Source organism: Anopheles marshallii, chromosome 2 (genome assembly GCF_943734725.1).
Source record: "Anopheles marshallii chromosome 2, idAnoMarsDA_429_01, whole genome shotgun sequence".
Classification (NCBI taxonomy): Eukaryota; Metazoa; Arthropoda; class Insecta; order Diptera; family Culicidae; genus Anopheles; species Anopheles marshallii.
In genome coordinates, this window is record NC_071326.1 from 47,620,188 (window position 1) to 47,637,820 (window position 17,633).

Here is a 17,633-nt window from a genome sequence, read left to right on the forward strand (position 1 = left end):
GCTACGGAAGCAACAGAATTGTTCCATAACGACTCTGCATCAATTGCTATTTGGACTTTATTTTCATGCCACAATAAACATGAGTCTTGTGGTGGAAAGATCAAATCAAGAAGTCATCCTGCCGCTGGTTAGTATTTCCACGAATCACGAATCTATTTGAGAATTTATTATTTCAACAAAATCAACAATTAATTTAGCCGCCTAGTTCAATATTCAGTTTAAAAAACAACGATGAATTTAAATTTTTCTCGAATTCTTTTAGTACCACATTTCACATGTAGAAGTGCTGTACTTGAGCCGCATTTGCTGTCAATTGAGTTTGTTTACAAAATGTTCAATTCCTAAACAAAAAGAAATACGTATTTCGGTGTGGTCCTACTATTTTGTTGTGCAATGGATATTCTAAAGGCAGAAATAGCTAAAAAAAGAAAGCTGCTGGAAGATAAAAAGCTTGTGGTATGTGCCATTGCTTCCATGATCATTACTTTCATATAGTAACCAATGTCTACTGGTATCATTCCAGGATGCGAAAAAGAAGTTTTTCAAGCGTGGTGAACTTTTGGCGCAGGAAGAGGTTGAGTATCTTGAAAAGAGTGGATTGAATAAATTTGATGGAACTACTATCAACGGCTTAACTGAAAAAGATGGCCAATCCACACTGGGAGTTGACCCAAAATATGACTTCAAAAAGCTACCTCGGTCGGAAGTGATAAGGAAGCTACGGGAACGCGGCGAACCTATTTTGCTGTTTGGCGAATCGGAAAAAGAATCGTGCCATCGGTTGCACCAGTTGGAAATATCGACCCCGGAAATTAATCGAGGCTTCCGGAACGACTTTCAGGAAGCGATGGAACAGGTCGACGAGGAGTATCTCAATGAAATTCTTACCTCTAACGGACAAGCACCCGGTATGGGCAAAGCGAAAAATTCCAACGAAGATTACGCCATTGACGAAAGTGTCACTTACGAATCGATACAGGAAATGGCTGTTCGGTTAGGGCGTAGCGGAAAGGATCACGACTGTCACGTAATAATGACGCTCATTCAGTTCTTGCTTAAAATGTGGAACGATCAGTTGAGTGCGGTGACGGCCGCAGAGCGGATGGCTACCAAGGGCAAAATAGCACGGGCTACCTTTGAACAGACGCGACTGTATCTGAAGCCGTTGCTTCGTAAGCTGAAGAACAAAACCATCCCCGAGGATATCCTCGACAGCCTTACGGACATTACAAAAAGTTTACTAAAGCGTGACTATATTCATGCAAGCGATGCTTATCTGACCATGGCCATCGGAAATGCACCGTGGCCGATCGGTGTCACTATGGTCGGTATTCATGCACGTACGGGGCGTGAAAAAATTTTCTCGAAAAACGTGGCGCACGTCATGAACGATGAAACGCAGAGAAAGTACATACAAGGGTTGAAACGACTGATGACTAAAATGCAGGAATATTTCCCAACCGACCCCTCGCGGTGCGTAGAGTACGTTAGTAAAAAGGATAGACAGGATTAAATATAAGTCGGAGTTACAACAAGACCAGCTGACGAAAGCATGGCGTATGCACCGTGCATCAGAAAATAGCATTAAGATATGAGATTAGAACCTATTTTCATTGACAAACGGTTAATCAGCAGACCAGAGTATTGGCAATAAAAAATAATACATTTTATTTTCCTTTTTATGTAAGCAATGGAGATGATTCGATAAATTCATGTTAACAGTACAACATGTATATACAAACATAACACACCAACTTAGGAAAGCTGTTTGGCTCGATTAGTTGCTCGCTCCACTGCGTTCATAACGGTGCCGCGCATCGATCCCGTCTCCAATGCATGTACTCCATGTATAGTCGCTCCTCCTGGTGAACATACTTCGTCCTTTAGCACGGCAGGATGTTTGCCCGTATCCAATACGGTCTTTGCCGCACCCATTACCGTTTGGGCAGCAAGTTGCAGGGCCATTGCACGTGGGATACCTTGTTTCACTCCTCCATCGGCCAGCGCTTCGATAAATTCGTACACATAAGCCGGCCCGCAGCCAGCCAACCCGGTAACGGCGTCAATTTGGCTTTCCTGCACTTCGTAAGCAAGTCCAAGAGTTCCAAACATTAACTTAACGTCTTCGTACAGAGGCTCGATAACGTTGGTGGAGCACGATCGACAAAACACTATACAACCAACGCCAACTTGCATCGGCGTGTTGGGCATTGCGCGGACCAACTTAGAATTGTCTACCAGTGGCAGATGTTGCTTCAAGCGATGAAGCGTAACACCTGCCATTATAGAAACAAATAGTTTAACCTTCAAATTTATATGATTTTCTGCTGCATAATTAAAGTCCCCCACTATTTGGGGGAAAATTTGTGGCTTCACACAGATAAAAATAACGTCCGCTTCGGAAACTATTTCTTTGTTATTACTGGTAACATGCGTAACTCCCAGTGGGCTCCAACGGTTTCGCAGATTCTCAAGGTTTGTGGCCGAAACCCAAATCTGTTCCGCTTTCACGACACCTGAGGAAGAAACGGATGGGAATACATTAGCTCGGAAAGGATAATATATTATTGCATTGGATAAAAAACCTTTGTTGAGCAGACCAGACGCAATAGCATAAGCCATATTGCCACCACCAATGAACCCGATCGTTTCGTTTAGTCGTAAAGCCATTTTTGGTAAAGCCTTCTTTGCCGTCGTAAAAGATGGGGATAAAGGATAGAATTTGTTTTACTGCATTCACAGTCGAAGTAAGTTTTCGATTCACCCACACGCAACAGATATCAAGGGCAACTATGTTGAGGATAAACAATCAACAAAAGCGTAACCGTGTATCAACGACGCAAGCCTACGTATCGCGACGTTATCTAATCAACGCGAATTTAATTGTGTCGTCGATTTTCCCTTTCCGCGATAGAATACGAATGACAGCTGATTTGTTTACAATATTGTATTTTTCTATTGCTCTGCCAACATTGCACAAAGGGCTACTCATATGGTCATTGCAAGTTGCAATATTCATACCATTGAGCCGGTTGCTGTGGAAAATTGCGTAGTAAAGAAGTAAAATTTAGTTATAAAATACCACTTGTAGTATAAAATTGTATAAATTGCAACCAATCTGTGAATTACCGCGCAAACATTCACTCAGACTAGTCAAGGCTCGGTAGAACCTACCGGAAACCCGCAAACTCCGGGATGCATCCGGGTTGGAATGGATGAAACCGAAGTAATATGTGTTTCCGTGGATTGGTCAGTATGACAATGCACTATCCTGGCGTGCTTCCCATGTATACTCTAAAATTCCCCAAACGATGGCCTGAATGGAACCAGACGTTTAAAGGATGCTGGCCATTCGCAGTCTCATCCAAGAACTGCAGAAGGTACAGTTCTGCATGAAGCTGTTAAGAATCGTTGTGTAGGACAGCAGGCGTTATGTTTCTGTTCGCAAAGTGCTGCTGGCAAAGACGGCCCTACGATGGAACAGCTTGTTGTCTGTTACTCGCAGGTATACTCTGATGTTATAATTTGTAACTATATCGTCTCTCTGTGCAGTATTATCTAATCTTACCGTTTTACTTACTGAAAAGTTGCACCTCGTTCTTCGCCCCTATCCTCTCCCATCTATTCCCATATGTCTGTTAGTGGTAATTGCTTTCTTTGCTTTGGAAATGTGCCTTCCATGTCCTTATCCATAAAAAACGGATGTCATAATAATATTGTCAATTTTAGAGGCATATCGATACTAAGGGTAAACGTTTTGGAGTTTGTCGTTTACCGATCTAGCGTTTCATCACATGTGTCCCAGGCTCCACAAGGCTTTATGCCTAAGCGGTCGCCTACTTCTAACCGTTTTATGCCTAAGCGGTCGCCTACTTCTAACGTGCCTGGTATCATTTATGTTCAAATATATAGTGAAAGATCGCCAGGTAGATGTAATCTACACCGTCTTTAGGGCAGCTTTCAACAGTTTTAATCACAAGCTTCTTTTGACTAAACTAAATAAATATGATCTGGTGACCCTCTCCTGACTTGGTTGGTATCTGATGTGTGATGGCTAACAGTGTGTCCCATTAACTGTTCCTCCTTTTGTCGCCCAATAAACACCACCAACTCCCTCTGTGATGCAGTTGTCCATCGTGTCCAGGTTTTGAAAAATCTAGGAGTATGATTAAATATCATAATATGAATAATATGATCACAAAAGCAAGTCGATGTGAGCTGAAAAGCTAAGTACCGATCCAAGTACACAGTACATTTGTCGCTTTGCAACATGGCCGGTAGATTATCTTTCACCAGACCAGAAAAGGAAATTCATCGTTTCGTTACTGTTGAACAGATAGAATTTCTACACAGACAGTTCCGTAGGAGAAACGACCATCTTACCTTGGTGGAATTACGTGAATTGCTGTGTGGAATTGGGCTGGAATATACCGATGAGGAGTATCGAAACTTGTGTCTGCAGATAAACACCGACCACGATGAGTACTGCCAGTGGGACGAATTTATCAGCTATCTTATACTCGGCTTCCAGGACGACGATCCACTGGGTGTAAAACAATCGCTTGATCCTCCTATTTCGGGTGAACTATGTCTAAAGTTGCGCCGCCAGGTGTACACTATCACAAAGATCGATTTTTGTCCAATGGTGTACTACGTAAGTGTGCTCAATATTTCGAACTCCGACGCAGTTATTGATAGAATTCTCATACATTCAGGACGGCGGTATAAGTTGGTCGCAAGGACACTGGATAACAACGTCTCGCGAGGGTGTGATACAATTTTGGACGGAAGACTGGAAACCGGCCATGATGGCTAGAACGACACCTTCGAATTTGAAACGATCCAAAACTTGGGTTCTCGACACTGTTCCTCTTCCAGATATGAGTATGTTCTGCGTGGCTGGATTGGAAACGGAGCTTCGCTTCTATGATGTCGTTGCGTCGTCCTTCACGTTGAAGCTGGTGATTGAACGACTTCCGCATCCTGTCAGTGCAATGGCGTATCGCTTTAATCGTCTTGAAGCTGGCAAGCTTATTACGGGTGACTACGACGGTCACATACGCATGTTTGTGTTTCATCCAGAAAGAAAAGCAACATCATCGAGTGAAACATTCACCACAATCACGCGCGTATCCTTACAAGACGTTTCCTGTGGAAAATATTCACCGCTGGAATGTCTCGATTATGGACGTCTTCTACCCGATATAGTACGTTCGATACGATTTGTTGATAGTCTGGAAAGTTTCGTAGCGTGCGCGGAAGAAGATCCTCTAATTGCCACTCGAGGACGATCACGTTCGGAACAACCATGCAGCATGATTATTCACTCACTGGAACTTCCTGTTACATTGTTGACGAGGTTTGTCGTTCCACGTGGCGTGACTTGTTTCGCGTTTGAACCCTTCAACGAACTGCTTGTTTCTGGTGGACCGGATAGTGATCTTCGTTTGTGGGATATACACCGACCTGATAAACCGTCCGTTGTGCTGGTAGGGCACACGGCGAGCATTACGTTCGTGTTCCTGCAAGATAATGGCGAGAAGATTTACAGCCTTGATCAGAAGAAGATCATCAAGGTGTGGGATGTGCGCAATCGGGTCTTGTTGCAAACGTTTTGCCAGTTTTCGACCGTGCTCGTGAAAGGCACTCCGGCCTGTGCCTACTACAATATGCGTGAGCGGGAGCTTGTAGTAGCCAGTAACAAATTATTTGTTACAGCCTGCTGTCCTGAGATTGCACTAGATCGTACGGATGGCGATAGTCATACTAAGACCGTATCTGTGCTGTTGTACAATGATCTGTACCAACTGGTGGTCAGCTGCGGGTTCGACAGTTTCGTCATAGTCTGGGACCACCGGTTGAATCGAAAGATGACGGTCATCACGGAAGCGCACACGCAGATACGTAATGGAGTGCTGGAACCGGTAGAAATCACGGCAGCGTGCTTTGATGGGAAGCAGCAGTTGCTATTGACCGGTGCACGCAATGGTTCGCTAAAAATCTGGAACATTAGTGGTCGAACGTGCATGCGCACGATACAAATGGACGACGATTGCGAAGTGACAGCCGTATTTTGGCAAGCGAACCGTATACTAGCAATGGGCTGGAACCATCGAGTCGTAGAATTCGCTGCGTTCACGGAGAACGATGAGTACCCGCGCGGACTGCAGTGGCGCAAACTGCACTCGGATGATATTCTTTGTGCGGCGGTCAGTGGTACGATGCCTGGCGTGATGGCCACATCCAGTTTCTCTGGGCAACTCGTTTTTTGGATGCTGGAAACAGGACAGCCGTACTGCCAGTATGATGCAACCAATCCCCGAACACGGATACCGATCTTATTCCGCGAAGTTCCAGAATCAAAACCACACAAATTGGCTCCAAGACGGTCTATGTTTGCGGGAGGTTCTCGACAATTGGTGCAGCGTCGTCTGTCCCGAGTCGTAATGCCATCCGGGTTAGAACAGATGCGACGGCTTTCGATGCAGTCGTTACTGTTTCTCGCAAACCGTCCGATGCTTGCCGAGTACGGAACAATGGTTGGTTCGCTTGATAATGGAATAGTTCAGGTGTGGTCTCATCACCCACAAGGAGAGTTCAAGGGACAGTTCAATGGAATCCATATGGCAGGTGATAGGATAATAACGATGGCAACTGACAAAGCAAACAGATTTCTCTTTACCGGTACAGCATTAGGATACGTTAAAACGTGGTACATTGAAAATTGCTGGTGAGTATATTTGCCCTGTACTATGAAAAATTGTAAATAGAACATATTTATCGTTGAATTTATCTACCCATATAGGATACCTAACGAAGATGAATTCCATGTGAATAAACCGGCGCTAAGAGTCATGTTTCCATTCCTCCTTAACGATGTTGTACCGGGTCGTGCTAAACGATCGGCCAGAGATCAACCCAAACCATGGCTATTGAACTCCTACCAAGCGCATCGGACCTGCGTTACCGGCCTGGTATATCTGGACGCCACGGGTCTGTTGTTGAGCTGCAGTAGTGATCACACTATACGCCTGTGGACCCTCGCTGGACGCTACATTGGTCTGCTGGGTAGCCCTGTCACCTGGGACCCATTGGCAACTGATTTACCTCCGCCAGAAGAATATCGTTTCCGCATACCACCGGATTTGCAGCGCGAGGTAAGTTTTACCACGGCGAAAGTGTTACGAGGTGGCAAAGATTTCCCACGAATACGGACCCTAAGTAGTGGCGGCGGTGGTGGTCTAACAAGCAACGCAACTGGTTCGGCGGATCGACAAAAGCACACACCAGCGATAGAGACGTATGGTAGCGCGCTAATCGAACCGATAGTGAATACAACTGTGCTGAAGGTACCATCCAAAGAACCCAAATTGCGGACGATAAAGTTGGAACAAACCTATCCCTCGTTGCCGTTGTATGGGCACATGGTGCAGTTTCCCATTAAACCTGTGGAATACTCGCCGCAAGTTGAACTGATACTGAAGAGAACGAAAATGCTAACATTTAAAAAAGAACCGCATGACCGCGATCCATGAAGGTTGGTCTCGACAGGTTGGATGTTTTGGGAATATGGATGCTATGACGAACACATTTATGTTTAAAAGTAATCTCAAATTGAGTAGGTTTTTATTGCTGTATTTGGACGCTTGTTGCGCTTCCACGCAATTGTAAGATTAAAATTGGCTGCGATGATAGAAACCCATTTTCCTACGCTCATTGCATTGCATTGTACGATTACAGTCTAACGGAGTACTATAAATATCGTCCCTTTCCTCGGGCGTGATTGCATTTCCCTAAATGTAACCATAGTACGGTAAGCATGCAGACTGTTCGGATTCCACTAAATACGGGCAGTTTATCGATCAGTTCTGTGGCGATTCAAAAACGATGAATGTGAGCGTCAATATGCATACATGGTTGAGGATGTTGTACTCTGTTCGCTCTACATTATCCTCCATAACTTAGTATATTGAGTGTTTCAATTCCGAACGTTCCTAAGCACGAGTACGAGCTTACTAGTTAAATGACTGTATATATTTACACACTATAGCCAACGGACTGAGAGTCTCTTTCATTCGTGTTCTAGAATCATTATTGGCCGTTTTAAATTTCGCATGCAGTACCAAAAAGTTACGTTGGTTCAATGTTCAACTAAATATTTTTAAAGGAGAGCGATTTTCTCAAAGCGGTGGTATACTCTCCAGCCTATCATTTGCGCACCAATTCCTTCATGGTGCATAGCGAATAAATATAAAATTGCGCAATCATTCATTTCCATTCATGCTTTGCAATGTTTAGCATCGCTTCTTCGATTGTTATCTATCTACTGCTACTATTATACACGTTTGCTTTTGCTACCGTCTATTTCGTTTTTAAAATTGCATACTTATCTATTCTGTCGTTAAAAGGGAATTGTTTACACTAGCAACTATTGGCATAAAACGTAGAACAGAAATTAAAACGATAGTCGATAAAATGCCACATATGTCACAATATTTTACAGCGGTATGCTAAACCTATTCGAAGCGATGATACAGTTTTCTTCGTGTCCCTTCGAAAACACCGGTCCCACGTGGTATTTCCGATTCCTCTTAAGGCATTATTGAGATAATTAATCTTGTCGAGACCGAGTTGTGTTGTATCGCCGTTCTGTGTTACGTGCCCGGGTCGCTGGAACCCCCGCCTTTACAGCTCCGTAGTAGTTTCCGCATCGGATCGATCTAGATCGTTTAGATAGGAGAAGGACAACTGGTTGTAGTCCCGTTTGCCAAAACTGACGTTTTCGTTCGTAGCGCTGATGTGGTTCAGCTGTGGTTGCGATTGTAGATCTCCGTTTTGTCTATAATGTGAGCAACGCGATTGGATCAGTTGAAATGCGGCTGTGCGCGAAGGATTAGCAACAACGTTTAGCTTACCGTATGTGAAACAGAGGATTCGTTATTGGCACATCATTGTAGCGATTGTTGCGACCGAGCGTGTTGGTCACTATTTCTGTCCCCACGTAACCGCCACCGTTGTGCATCTGGTGATGATGGCCCTGGTTAAGGTTGATGTTGTTCGATGCATGGGTGGCATTGTTGTGTGGTACGTGGTTGATGTTCCGCTGGTTGCGGCCAAGCGTGTTGAATGTGTTGTTCTGGGCCATGGTTAAATTATTCCGGTTGAGTGTATCACCATACCTGTTGCAGATAAGCACACAATTAGAACATTTCTTCCATCTCAACGCATATGCTTTCTGCTATGAAGTTGTAGAACACTTACCCATTGATGTAGTTATTGCGTTCGGATTTTATGCGCCCGAGGGTTAACGTTCCGGGCACCGCTCCATTCCCTCCTCCGGAAACCAGGGGATTCAGATAGTTGTTACGGTTCATCTCGAGCGTTCGGTTGAGCGTGTTTTGGCGATTGTTAATATTAAGATTGTTGTTGTTTTTAGTGTTATTGTTATTGTTGCGCTGCAGTGTGCCAACAACAGCGGTCGTTGCGTCGGAGTTTGTAGGACTGTGCTGACCTGCGAGAGTGAAAACGAAAAACAAACAAAAAATCGATCTTGTACATCAGCATCACAAAAGGAGGTAAAAGCAAAACAGGCAAATGACACTGTAAAACGTTTTCAACTGACCATTTTCTTTGTGTGTGATGTAGCTAACATTGTCGAGACTGAAGGCATGATTTTTGGCGCTAAAGTCAAGCTGCAAATCGTCACCCTCGTCCGCAAGGGGAACAGCCATGGCAAGGACCTGCGTTTCGTACTCTTTCAAGCTGGTCGGATTCTCCGACGGTGCTTGCTGTTGGGAATTGATCATGACTGGATCGTAGCGTACGGGGCTAGCGGGAGCAGTATACTGGCGCATTCTTTGCTTAAAGTTTTTATATCTACGTAGTCGAAAGATGGTGTATAAGGAAACAGAAAAATTTAGGTAAGGATCAATCTAGCAGGATTTTCGAAATTGGCATGCTCTACTTACTTGGACCAAGATATGCAAATGTACACGATTCCGATGGAACCTAGAATAAGAATTACGATGGCTACGGCAATGAGTGCAAACGGGAACACGTCATCATTACCCACGATGGTAGCTTTAATTTTCTGAATAGGCAGCTTCGGCTCGATTGGTCCGAAAATGCCTTGAGCAGTGGCACGTGCAATACTGGATGCTTCGAAATTTATCTGGGACAAGATTGCCGGTGCGAACACGCGCTTGGCGATTGTGCTTGAGTTCCGTTCGAGGATGCGTTCCGTTTGCGGATCAACGGCGTAGAACCTAGCGAAGAAGAATGATAAATAAAGTTTGCACACCGGAGTGACTTATTTGCTTATTATCTTATTATATAATTTGATACTTACCATACATCGGTCGCTCCGGCCATCTCCTCTGCGGTGCCATTTTCGTTCAGCACTTTGCGAACGCTAAACCTTTCGATGCCAGTTATCAGCCCGTCAGTTTTCTCATGCAATAGTTCCTCGAGATTGCGTGCATGACGACGCATATCTTTTGGATTCGAGTCCAGGAACACTAGCGTCATTCGATTGATATCGGCAATTAGGTTGACCACAACGCGAGCCCGCGCCTTGTGTACCGTGCCACTGGAAGCGTTACCATTGTTGTCTCGCGCTTCCACCAAAAATACGAGCGGCGTTTGACGGACACTCTGGAACGATTTTTGAGTCTTGAGCATTCCGGTGTCCTCACTGATGGTGAAGTACGTGCTCGGTGCATCGTCGTGCGGGATCTCGTTCAATTGTTCCTCCACATCCACCAACGTGTATTTGATCTGACCGAACGATCCTACGTCACGGTCGATTGCCTTCACTTGCAGTAAAGGTGTTTCGATGTCTGCATCGGCATTGATAACAGCGTAGTAAGTGTCGTTACGTGTACTTTGCTGATAGGTCTTCGGAAACACAAACTGTGGCACATTGTCGTTCTCGTCCTGCACGATCACCTTAACGGTGGCCGAATTTTTGTGCTGGTTAACGAAATATTTGTTAGATGCTAGCCGAACCTCCAGTGTGTGGCTGGTGGCCGTTTCGTAGTCTAATGGTGCGGTCAGTATCAGTGCGCAGGCATGATCTTCAATAGTGACGCGGAACAATTTTTGCTCATTGCCATCCCCTACCAGTTCACAGCTGAAGCCACCGTTGTGTTTAGTGGCTTTCTTAGAGTTGATGATTTGAATGAGCTTAATTGTCGCATTTACGCCAGTGGACTCTGGAACGCTAGTAGTATAGCTGTCGTCACTGAATGCGAGTCCCTGCACCTCTAGGTTCACGATACCACCATTCTCCAGTCGTGACTCGGCGGAATCACCATTGGGATTAGCAGGGATATGGCCAACGTACACGGGAAGCGTCGAAACACTGCTCAGCTGCGGTTCGCCCATATCAAAGGCCCGTACATCGATTAGATACTCACTATCCTCCTCCTTGCCCAAGTCATCACGTATCCGCACGATTCCAGAATCCGCATCGACCTGGAAGTACTTCAGTGCTTTGCCGCGACCGACCAACTCGTACCGTACTACGTTGCCTGGCGAGGATCCGTCACCGTCGACGGCCGGCATTGATCCGACGATTGCTCCGATCGGCAGATTGTCGTTGATACTGACGGGTTCGGGGATCGAGACGAATACGGGCGGAATGTCGTTCCGATCCTCCACCTCCACCATGATCCTTATGTAGTCGCCTGGATTGGTGCCATTGTTTTCCAGCGTACCAACAATCAGCTCGTGCATCTTATCCTTCTCGTAGTCCAATCCGCGAATCGTCTTAATCTGGCCCGTTCGGGCATCCACCTTGAACAAATCGCCCGGACCGCGCTTCAGTGCGTACGTGATCTCGGGGTTCGTGTCCGGATCAAAAGCCCGCACCGTAGTAACCGTCATATCAGGTACATTCTCCGGTATTTTTATCTCCACGGTTGACTCCATAAACCGGGGCATTTCGTCCGGGATGTCGCGGACCTTCACCGTCACACTAGCCGTTCCGAGCCGTGGCTCTGGTGCACCGTCCTTTGCCGTCACGACAAATCGGTACTCCTTTTGCTTCTCGTAGTCTAGCGCCATCTTCGTGCGTACCTCGCCTGTCTTTGAATCAATCTTGAACGGAATATCCGATGGAATGGTGTACGTAATCTCCGCGTTCATACCTTCGTCGGCATCGGTCGCGTGAACCGTTCCAATTGCAATGTTTTCCTTACCCTCGTCTACCGCAAACACATACGGCAACTTACGTTCATCAAACTCCGGATTCTTGTCATTAATATCCGTGACCTTGATGTTCACGGTGGCGCTGCTCGCTAGTCCTCCGTTGTCTTCCGCTCGTATGATCAGCTGATAACGCGTAAGATCTTCACGATCAAGTTTCCGGATTACGCTTATCACGCCACTGTCCTTGCCGATCGAGAACTGGCGTAGATCGTTTCCGGTCGTAATGGCGTAACTGACCGGATCGTTCTCTGGGTCTTCCGCTTTGAGTACGATGACGGTAGAATTGATTTCAGCTCCCTCGCTTACCTGGACCTCGTACACCGGTTTGGCGAATCGTGGTGGTTTCGTGTTTGGTCCGGGTGTGATAGTCACCTCAACAATGGCTTGCGACGACAAACCGCCAATGTCCGACGCCTGTACCGTGATGCTATACTGCTCACCGGCATTCAAACGTGTTCTGGTTTCAATCTCACCCGTGGAGGGGTCGATGGCAAATTTGCTTGCACCGTTGTTGGAAACATGGAAGATGGAGTATGTGACGACGGCATTATCGGCCGCATCGTTATCAGTAGCATGAACCTTTGTCACTAGTCGTCGGCCGTCGCCAGCCATCAATGTAACCGGGGCGACCATGGCCAGCTTCGGAGCGTTGTCGTTAACATCGCGCAAGTGCACCGTTAGACTCATTGGTGCACTCGCGGCATTACCATTCGCTTCCCGCGCCACGACCTGGAAGAGATATTTTCCCGGACTAGGAGGATCACGGTCAAGTCCTTCCTCGTTAACGCGCAGTATTCCTTCCTTCGATACGGTGAACGACGGTGTCGTTACCTCGTAGATGTACTCCATACCTTCACCGTCCGGGCCGAGATCTTGATCGGTGGTAGATAGCTTAATCGGTTTACCCTGCGCATCCATAACCACCGTTCCGATTGGAGAATTTTCATCGACAAAACCCTCCGTAGAGGAGATACTAATCATCGGTGGATATGCATCGACCGGCTTCACGTGAATCGATAGTTTGGCGGTGGTGTATCGCTTCATATCAGAGACCTCCTCCGCTTTGACGATGATGTCAAACTTTTTGGCCGTCACCGAAGCATCCACTAGTTTCGTCTGCTTCAGCACACCCGTCTGTGCATCGATCTCAAAATAATCACCGTAGTTGCCCGGAATGCCGCTCAGGAAGGAGTACCGAATGGGTGCACTGATTGTGTCGAGATCGACCGCTTGAATTCGCTCGGGTGTTACCGTCAGTACGCCTTGCAATGTGCCGGCCGGTACGGAAGCGCTATACTCTGGGTTGAGGCATGCTCCGTCCAGCAATACGCATCCGCGATAAATAAAGGATGGGTCCTGATCATCCGAGTCGGCAATATCGATCGTTAATGTTGTTGTAGCAGATAGCCGTTCGCTGGCATTTCGTGCACGATCCTAAAAAAAAAATGTATATGGAAATTAATTAGTGGAGCTCTTCAATAGTAATAGTAAATGCAGTTATTTTACGTTTACAACGAGTTCATTTGGTCTACATCTGGTGGGTTGCATCTGGTCGCAATGTATACACACGTATTGCAATAAGAAGAAGCGTTGTGAATAAAATCTTTAAATGGGATCAGTAAACTTCGCTTGAGCCAAGGTGTGTCTTCTTCTGTAAAGCAATTCTGAGCGATTGTTGTTAATTGTTTGAGTGCCATTTTGGAATATTCATTACTATTCATTGAAAGGGAAATCGAATTGGTGACTGCCTCCCCCCAGGGAAATACTATAGGAGTTTTAATCGGTTCCTTTCACCTGAGAACGGGATCAGTAATTGGAGTCGTTTTTAATTGGTAGTTTTACTCAAGCGGGTGATGTGCCCAGAAGCGATGACAAAACGTCACGTAAGTCGTAAAAGAAGTGGAATAATAAAGTTTGGTTTAAAGTTTGTGTTAATTGATACTTTATTGATATCGTACCATGCTAAATTACAGCTACGACAGTATCGATAGAGTTTACGATTTAAAGACTGTTCGGGTGCTACCTGAATGCGAAAATGTCGAAAAACTATTAATGTAGTCAGAGCCTAGCTAAAGATATGTAAATCTTGCCCATAAAAAGGTCTGCTTTGTGCAGGTTAGGGTCAATTTAATGGTTCGTGCTAATGGTGCCCAATTTCGTAGAATAAATACAACCTTTCTGATACAACGCGCTGCGCAACAGAATCGAATGATGAAAGTTAGTGTTAGTTACACTTTGAAAGTTAGTGTTAGTTACACACTAGGATTTGAATTTTAAAATTGACGTTAAATGTAATGATTGGGAGATTTTTTATGTTATATCTCTACATAAAGAATCACAACTATAGCAACAAAACCATACCAATCCAGTATCTTAAAAGTTGGTAATCCCTCCAAACATTTCCCTTCACTTCTCTTTCTCTAAGCGTAATGATCACCATGTCGCTGATTCAGTGAAACGTTGTCCAGCCATTCTCGCTGCCTAGATCACATGGATCAATAACAGCTTTGCCGAGCAGACTATGGCATCTTTTGTACTTAAGAATTTTTACCTCTTCTGCGAGGAATTCCGCCACATGCTGGAAATGCTAAGTTGGTAATCCCTCCAGACATTTCCCTTCGAATGGTGAGATGTTTCGTGTGCCCCCAGGTTATCCCAAACATCACCTTCATCGTGCGCCATCATTCTGACGCATGATGCAGATTTCTGTCTGACCTGACATGTTCTTTTCGCGGTTCATCTAGTCCAATCATCATCATCGTGATCGTCGCTATTGGTGCGAGTTTCGTTCGCATCCCTGCTAGGGTAGCATCGAATAACGATTCTCTTCCGATCCGACCATACACTGATCAGCTCATATTCCAGACGAATGCACGAGCTGCAGCACCTTCCAACGTTGGCAAGGGTGGGAAAGGGTAGCTATCATTTAAAATTCTCGTTACACATATGAACAATCTTCCAAACGACCATGTCTCTCTTTTGCTTCATTGCATCTTCTTCCACGTTTGGTGCATCGTGTAGAAATCACTTCAACGAGATGCAAATTGCAGTATGACGCGCTGCATCACAGTTCGTTCTTCATTGCATTTCATGGTTCCTGTCGACGGTCAATCGGTTCATTGGCACCCTGTTAGTGGTAACACATCAGTAGCCTGCAATCTCGCGCCCAATCCACCTCGTGTGGTCATTTGTCAAGCATCGGTAAATTGAATGTAATTGCCATCGGACGGAGCTGACGGTGTTGGGCAACAGGCTCATTAATCATCTGCCCTTTCTGAGACAAATGCCGCAAGCCATCACCACGGTTTGAAGGGTGCACCCTAACACCATCCCATTGTTCCCATAGGGACGGGTGCGTGCGGGGACACCATATTTTAATTAAAATCCTTTTAAACATGAAGAATAATGCAGCGCCATCGGTTCGATCGGTGGCGTTCCGATTTTTTGCTGGTTTGCACAGTGATTGTAAACAATGGCTGAGAGCGCGACGAGATTACAAGACACGTGAGCTGTGCTTTCAATGCTCTCGAAAAATGGAAACCCTTTCCAAATGCAAACAGTTTCTGTCAACGGTTTTTCAACCGATGCTGTGTATGCCACCCAACAGGACGCACCGACCGTTGACGACCGTAGTCCACGCGTATTTCTCGTCGGTTTCATGCGTTGGTCAGAGTTGAAGGTTTAGCCTTGTTTTTGAATCGAATTAGCGCAGCCCGGCTATTATTAATTATCACTATCGGTGTTCTCGTTTGCTTGTTGTTGTTGTGTGTCCGCTGCAAAACAAAAGTGGTCAAACCAGCAGCAGCAACAGCATGTTTGGTTTTTTTTTTGGTGGAAATTGGTACATGGTGGGAATGGGTGTTAAATTAACCACCCAAGGAGAGGAGGCAAGTTAAAGTTGGATTCCCGCTGCGATAGCTACGGGTGTAGATGTTTGTTAAATGTTTCTTGCGACGTGATCGTAACATGAGCGAAAAAGACAACCTTTCCTAAATTTTGTAGCTATATTATATTATACATTATTATATATTAAATAATATCTACTTACAAAAACTTCTAAGAACGATCACGATTATTAGGGTGGTTTGGTCAACATTTATTCGTATCAGGGGAAAAACACACTACGATGGAGTATCTATGTCATTCGTACTTGTATGTTGGGTGGTTTTATATAATCCACTTGGATTACATTTTGTACCAAATTTGAATTTGTATTCGTAAAGATTGTATTACCTTAGTATTGTTTGATAAGCATATTAAAATGCTGCCATTCCAACTATTTAAAAGTAGTCGATTATGTTCACCTTAGATACGTTAACTTAATCATTTAACTCGAAACGCGTACCACCAAACTGAACCAACCTGACGGGAAGGTATGCATTTTCCAATTAAATTGGCTCCTCGGGAACTCTCGGAACGCGTGTGCCTTACCCGGTTGGGCCGCACCAGCAAAATGGGAATGGCACAGCAAGCCAGGTAGCCTAGCATTACCAGAGAAGTCAAATTCGAAGCCTACCGAAGTACAATACCGGGAAATAACTATCTTTAGTTCAGTGCCAACGGCGTTCCGAAGGTGTTCCGTCGAAGCCAAACCGAGCGACGCAATCGACGCCATCGGGGCGGGCTAGCTCGGCACGTAGCGTGGCGCCTTTAGCAGAAAAGATAAAGTTGTTGTGGGTATCGGGGTTGAAAATTATAATAAATTGATCACGACTTTGGCTAAAAGGAAATGGAGGTACCATGGTTTAGGGGGGGCAAATGTTTTGCCGGCCAGTGCACTCACTGTCGTATGATTTTGGCGCGAGTTTTATGCTTCGTACCCTTGCGCCGGGATGCTCGTTACGACGGTTAATTTCGAGGATCCACTTGAATGGCGATCGAAAGGGAAACTCGCTGGTCAATGGTTCAACGGACACAATCCACCCGAGTTTATCACTCTTGCTGACGACCTTACGGATGACCGGCGAGAACAGGTAATTGCATACGACGCCCTCTCGATTGCGCACGTCATCATTCCCGTCCATCACCACATCTCTATTCCCGGAACCCGGAACTTATGGGTTTAGTTTTGTGATTGAAACAATAAGGCAACAGCAATGTCCTCCAACTGCACACCGCAAATATAGCCGACTGCCGATCGTGGTTCGGCGTAATGGTGCGGTTACCGTAGATGGAACAGCGTGTGGACCAGTCGAGTGGACGCTTCCTTCTTGCTTACACCGCTGAGAATGCAACCTTACCCCCCCCGAAACGGTGCCGAAACGTACCGAAAGGACAAAACACTCCCCGCCAGAGAACCGCCACTAATGACGCAACGCGTTGCTGGCAACAAAGTGAACAAAGAAACCAAAAAACTTGCACCACGAATTAAGATCACAATCTTTATTATCTCTCGTAATTTAGGTCTACATTTGGCACCTTGG

At 45.5% G+C, this 17,633-nt stretch overlaps 4 protein-coding genes across 4 annotated transcripts in view; 2 read left to right on the top strand and 2 right to left on the bottom strand.

The window, feature by feature from the left end:
- The first annotated feature begins 149 nt into the window (after window positions 1-149).
- Window positions 150-1,513, top strand: LOC128707380 (pre-mRNA-splicing factor 18). Its single transcript, XM_053802332.1, has 3 exons — window positions 150-168; window positions 392-456; window positions 524-1,513. Exons 2-3 carry the CDS (start codon window positions 394-396, stop codon window positions 1,511-1,513), a joined length of 1,053 nt encoding a protein of 350 aa, XP_053658307.1. The 5' UTR covers window positions 150-168; window positions 392-393.
- Window positions 1,514-1,755: 242 nt separating this feature from the next.
- Window positions 1,756-2,670, bottom strand: LOC128715099 (uncharacterized). The gene is made up of 2 exons (XM_053809984.1): window positions 2,586-2,670; window positions 1,756-2,516 (listed from the first exon to the last, which is right to left on the bottom strand). Exons 1-2 carry the CDS (start codon window positions 2,668-2,670, stop codon window positions 1,756-1,758), a joined length of 846 nt encoding a protein of 281 aa, XP_053665959.1.
- A 1,600-nt stretch (window positions 2,671-4,270) lies between these two features.
- LOC128718054 (WD repeat-containing protein on Y chromosome) lies at window positions 4,271-7,535 on the top strand. The gene is made up of 3 exons (XM_053811727.1): window positions 4,271-4,654; window positions 4,716-6,730; window positions 6,806-7,535. The coding sequence occupies exons 1-3, from the start codon at window positions 4,271-4,273 to the stop codon at window positions 7,533-7,535; spliced, it is 3,129 nt and encodes a 1,042-aa protein (XP_053667702.1).
- Window positions 7,536-8,685: 1,150 nt separating this feature from the next.
- LOC128710182 (cadherin-99C) overlaps window positions 8,686-17,633 on the bottom strand; it is a 57,282-nt gene continuing 48,334 nt past the window's right edge. Inside the window, exons 6-11 of the mRNA XM_053805226.1 lie at window positions 10,349-13,644; window positions 9,969-10,265; window positions 9,623-9,876; window positions 9,262-9,511; window positions 8,916-9,179; window positions 8,686-8,839 (exon numbers count right to left, since the gene is read on the bottom strand). Coding sequence (XP_053661201.1) covers window positions 8,686-8,839; window positions 8,916-9,179; window positions 9,262-9,511; window positions 9,623-9,876; window positions 9,969-10,265; window positions 10,349-13,644 — 4,515 coding nt within the window. The remainder of the gene's footprint in view (window positions 8,840-8,915; window positions 9,180-9,261; window positions 9,512-9,622; window positions 9,877-9,968; window positions 10,266-10,348; window positions 13,645-17,633) is intronic.

Coding starts and splice junctions, on each gene's coding strand:
- LOC128707380 (XM_053802332.1), top strand. CDS start 394: ATGGATATTCTAAAGGCAGAAATAGCTAAAAAAAGAAAGCTGCTGGAA. Junction 457..523: donor TGGAAGATAAAAAGCTTGTG/GTATGTGCCATT, acceptor GTATCATTCCAG/GATGCGAAAAAGAAGTTTTT.
- LOC128715099 (XM_053809984.1), bottom strand. CDS start 2,670: ATGGCTTTACGACTAAACGAAACGATCGGGTTCATTGGTGGTGGCAAT. Junction 2,517..2,585: donor GTCTGGTCTGCTCAACAAAG/GTTTTTTATCCA, acceptor TTTCTTCCTCAG/GTGTCGTGAAAGCGGAACAG.
- LOC128718054 (XM_053811727.1), top strand. CDS start 4,271: ATGGCCGGTAGATTATCTTTCACCAGACCAGAAAAGGAAATTCATCGT. Junction 4,655..4,715: donor TTTGTCCAATGGTGTACTAC/GTAAGTGTGCTC, acceptor TCATACATTCAG/GACGGCGGTATAAGTTGGTC. Junction 6,731..6,805: donor TGGTACATTGAAAATTGCTG/GTGAGTATATTT, acceptor CTACCCATATAG/GATACCTAACGAAGATGAAT.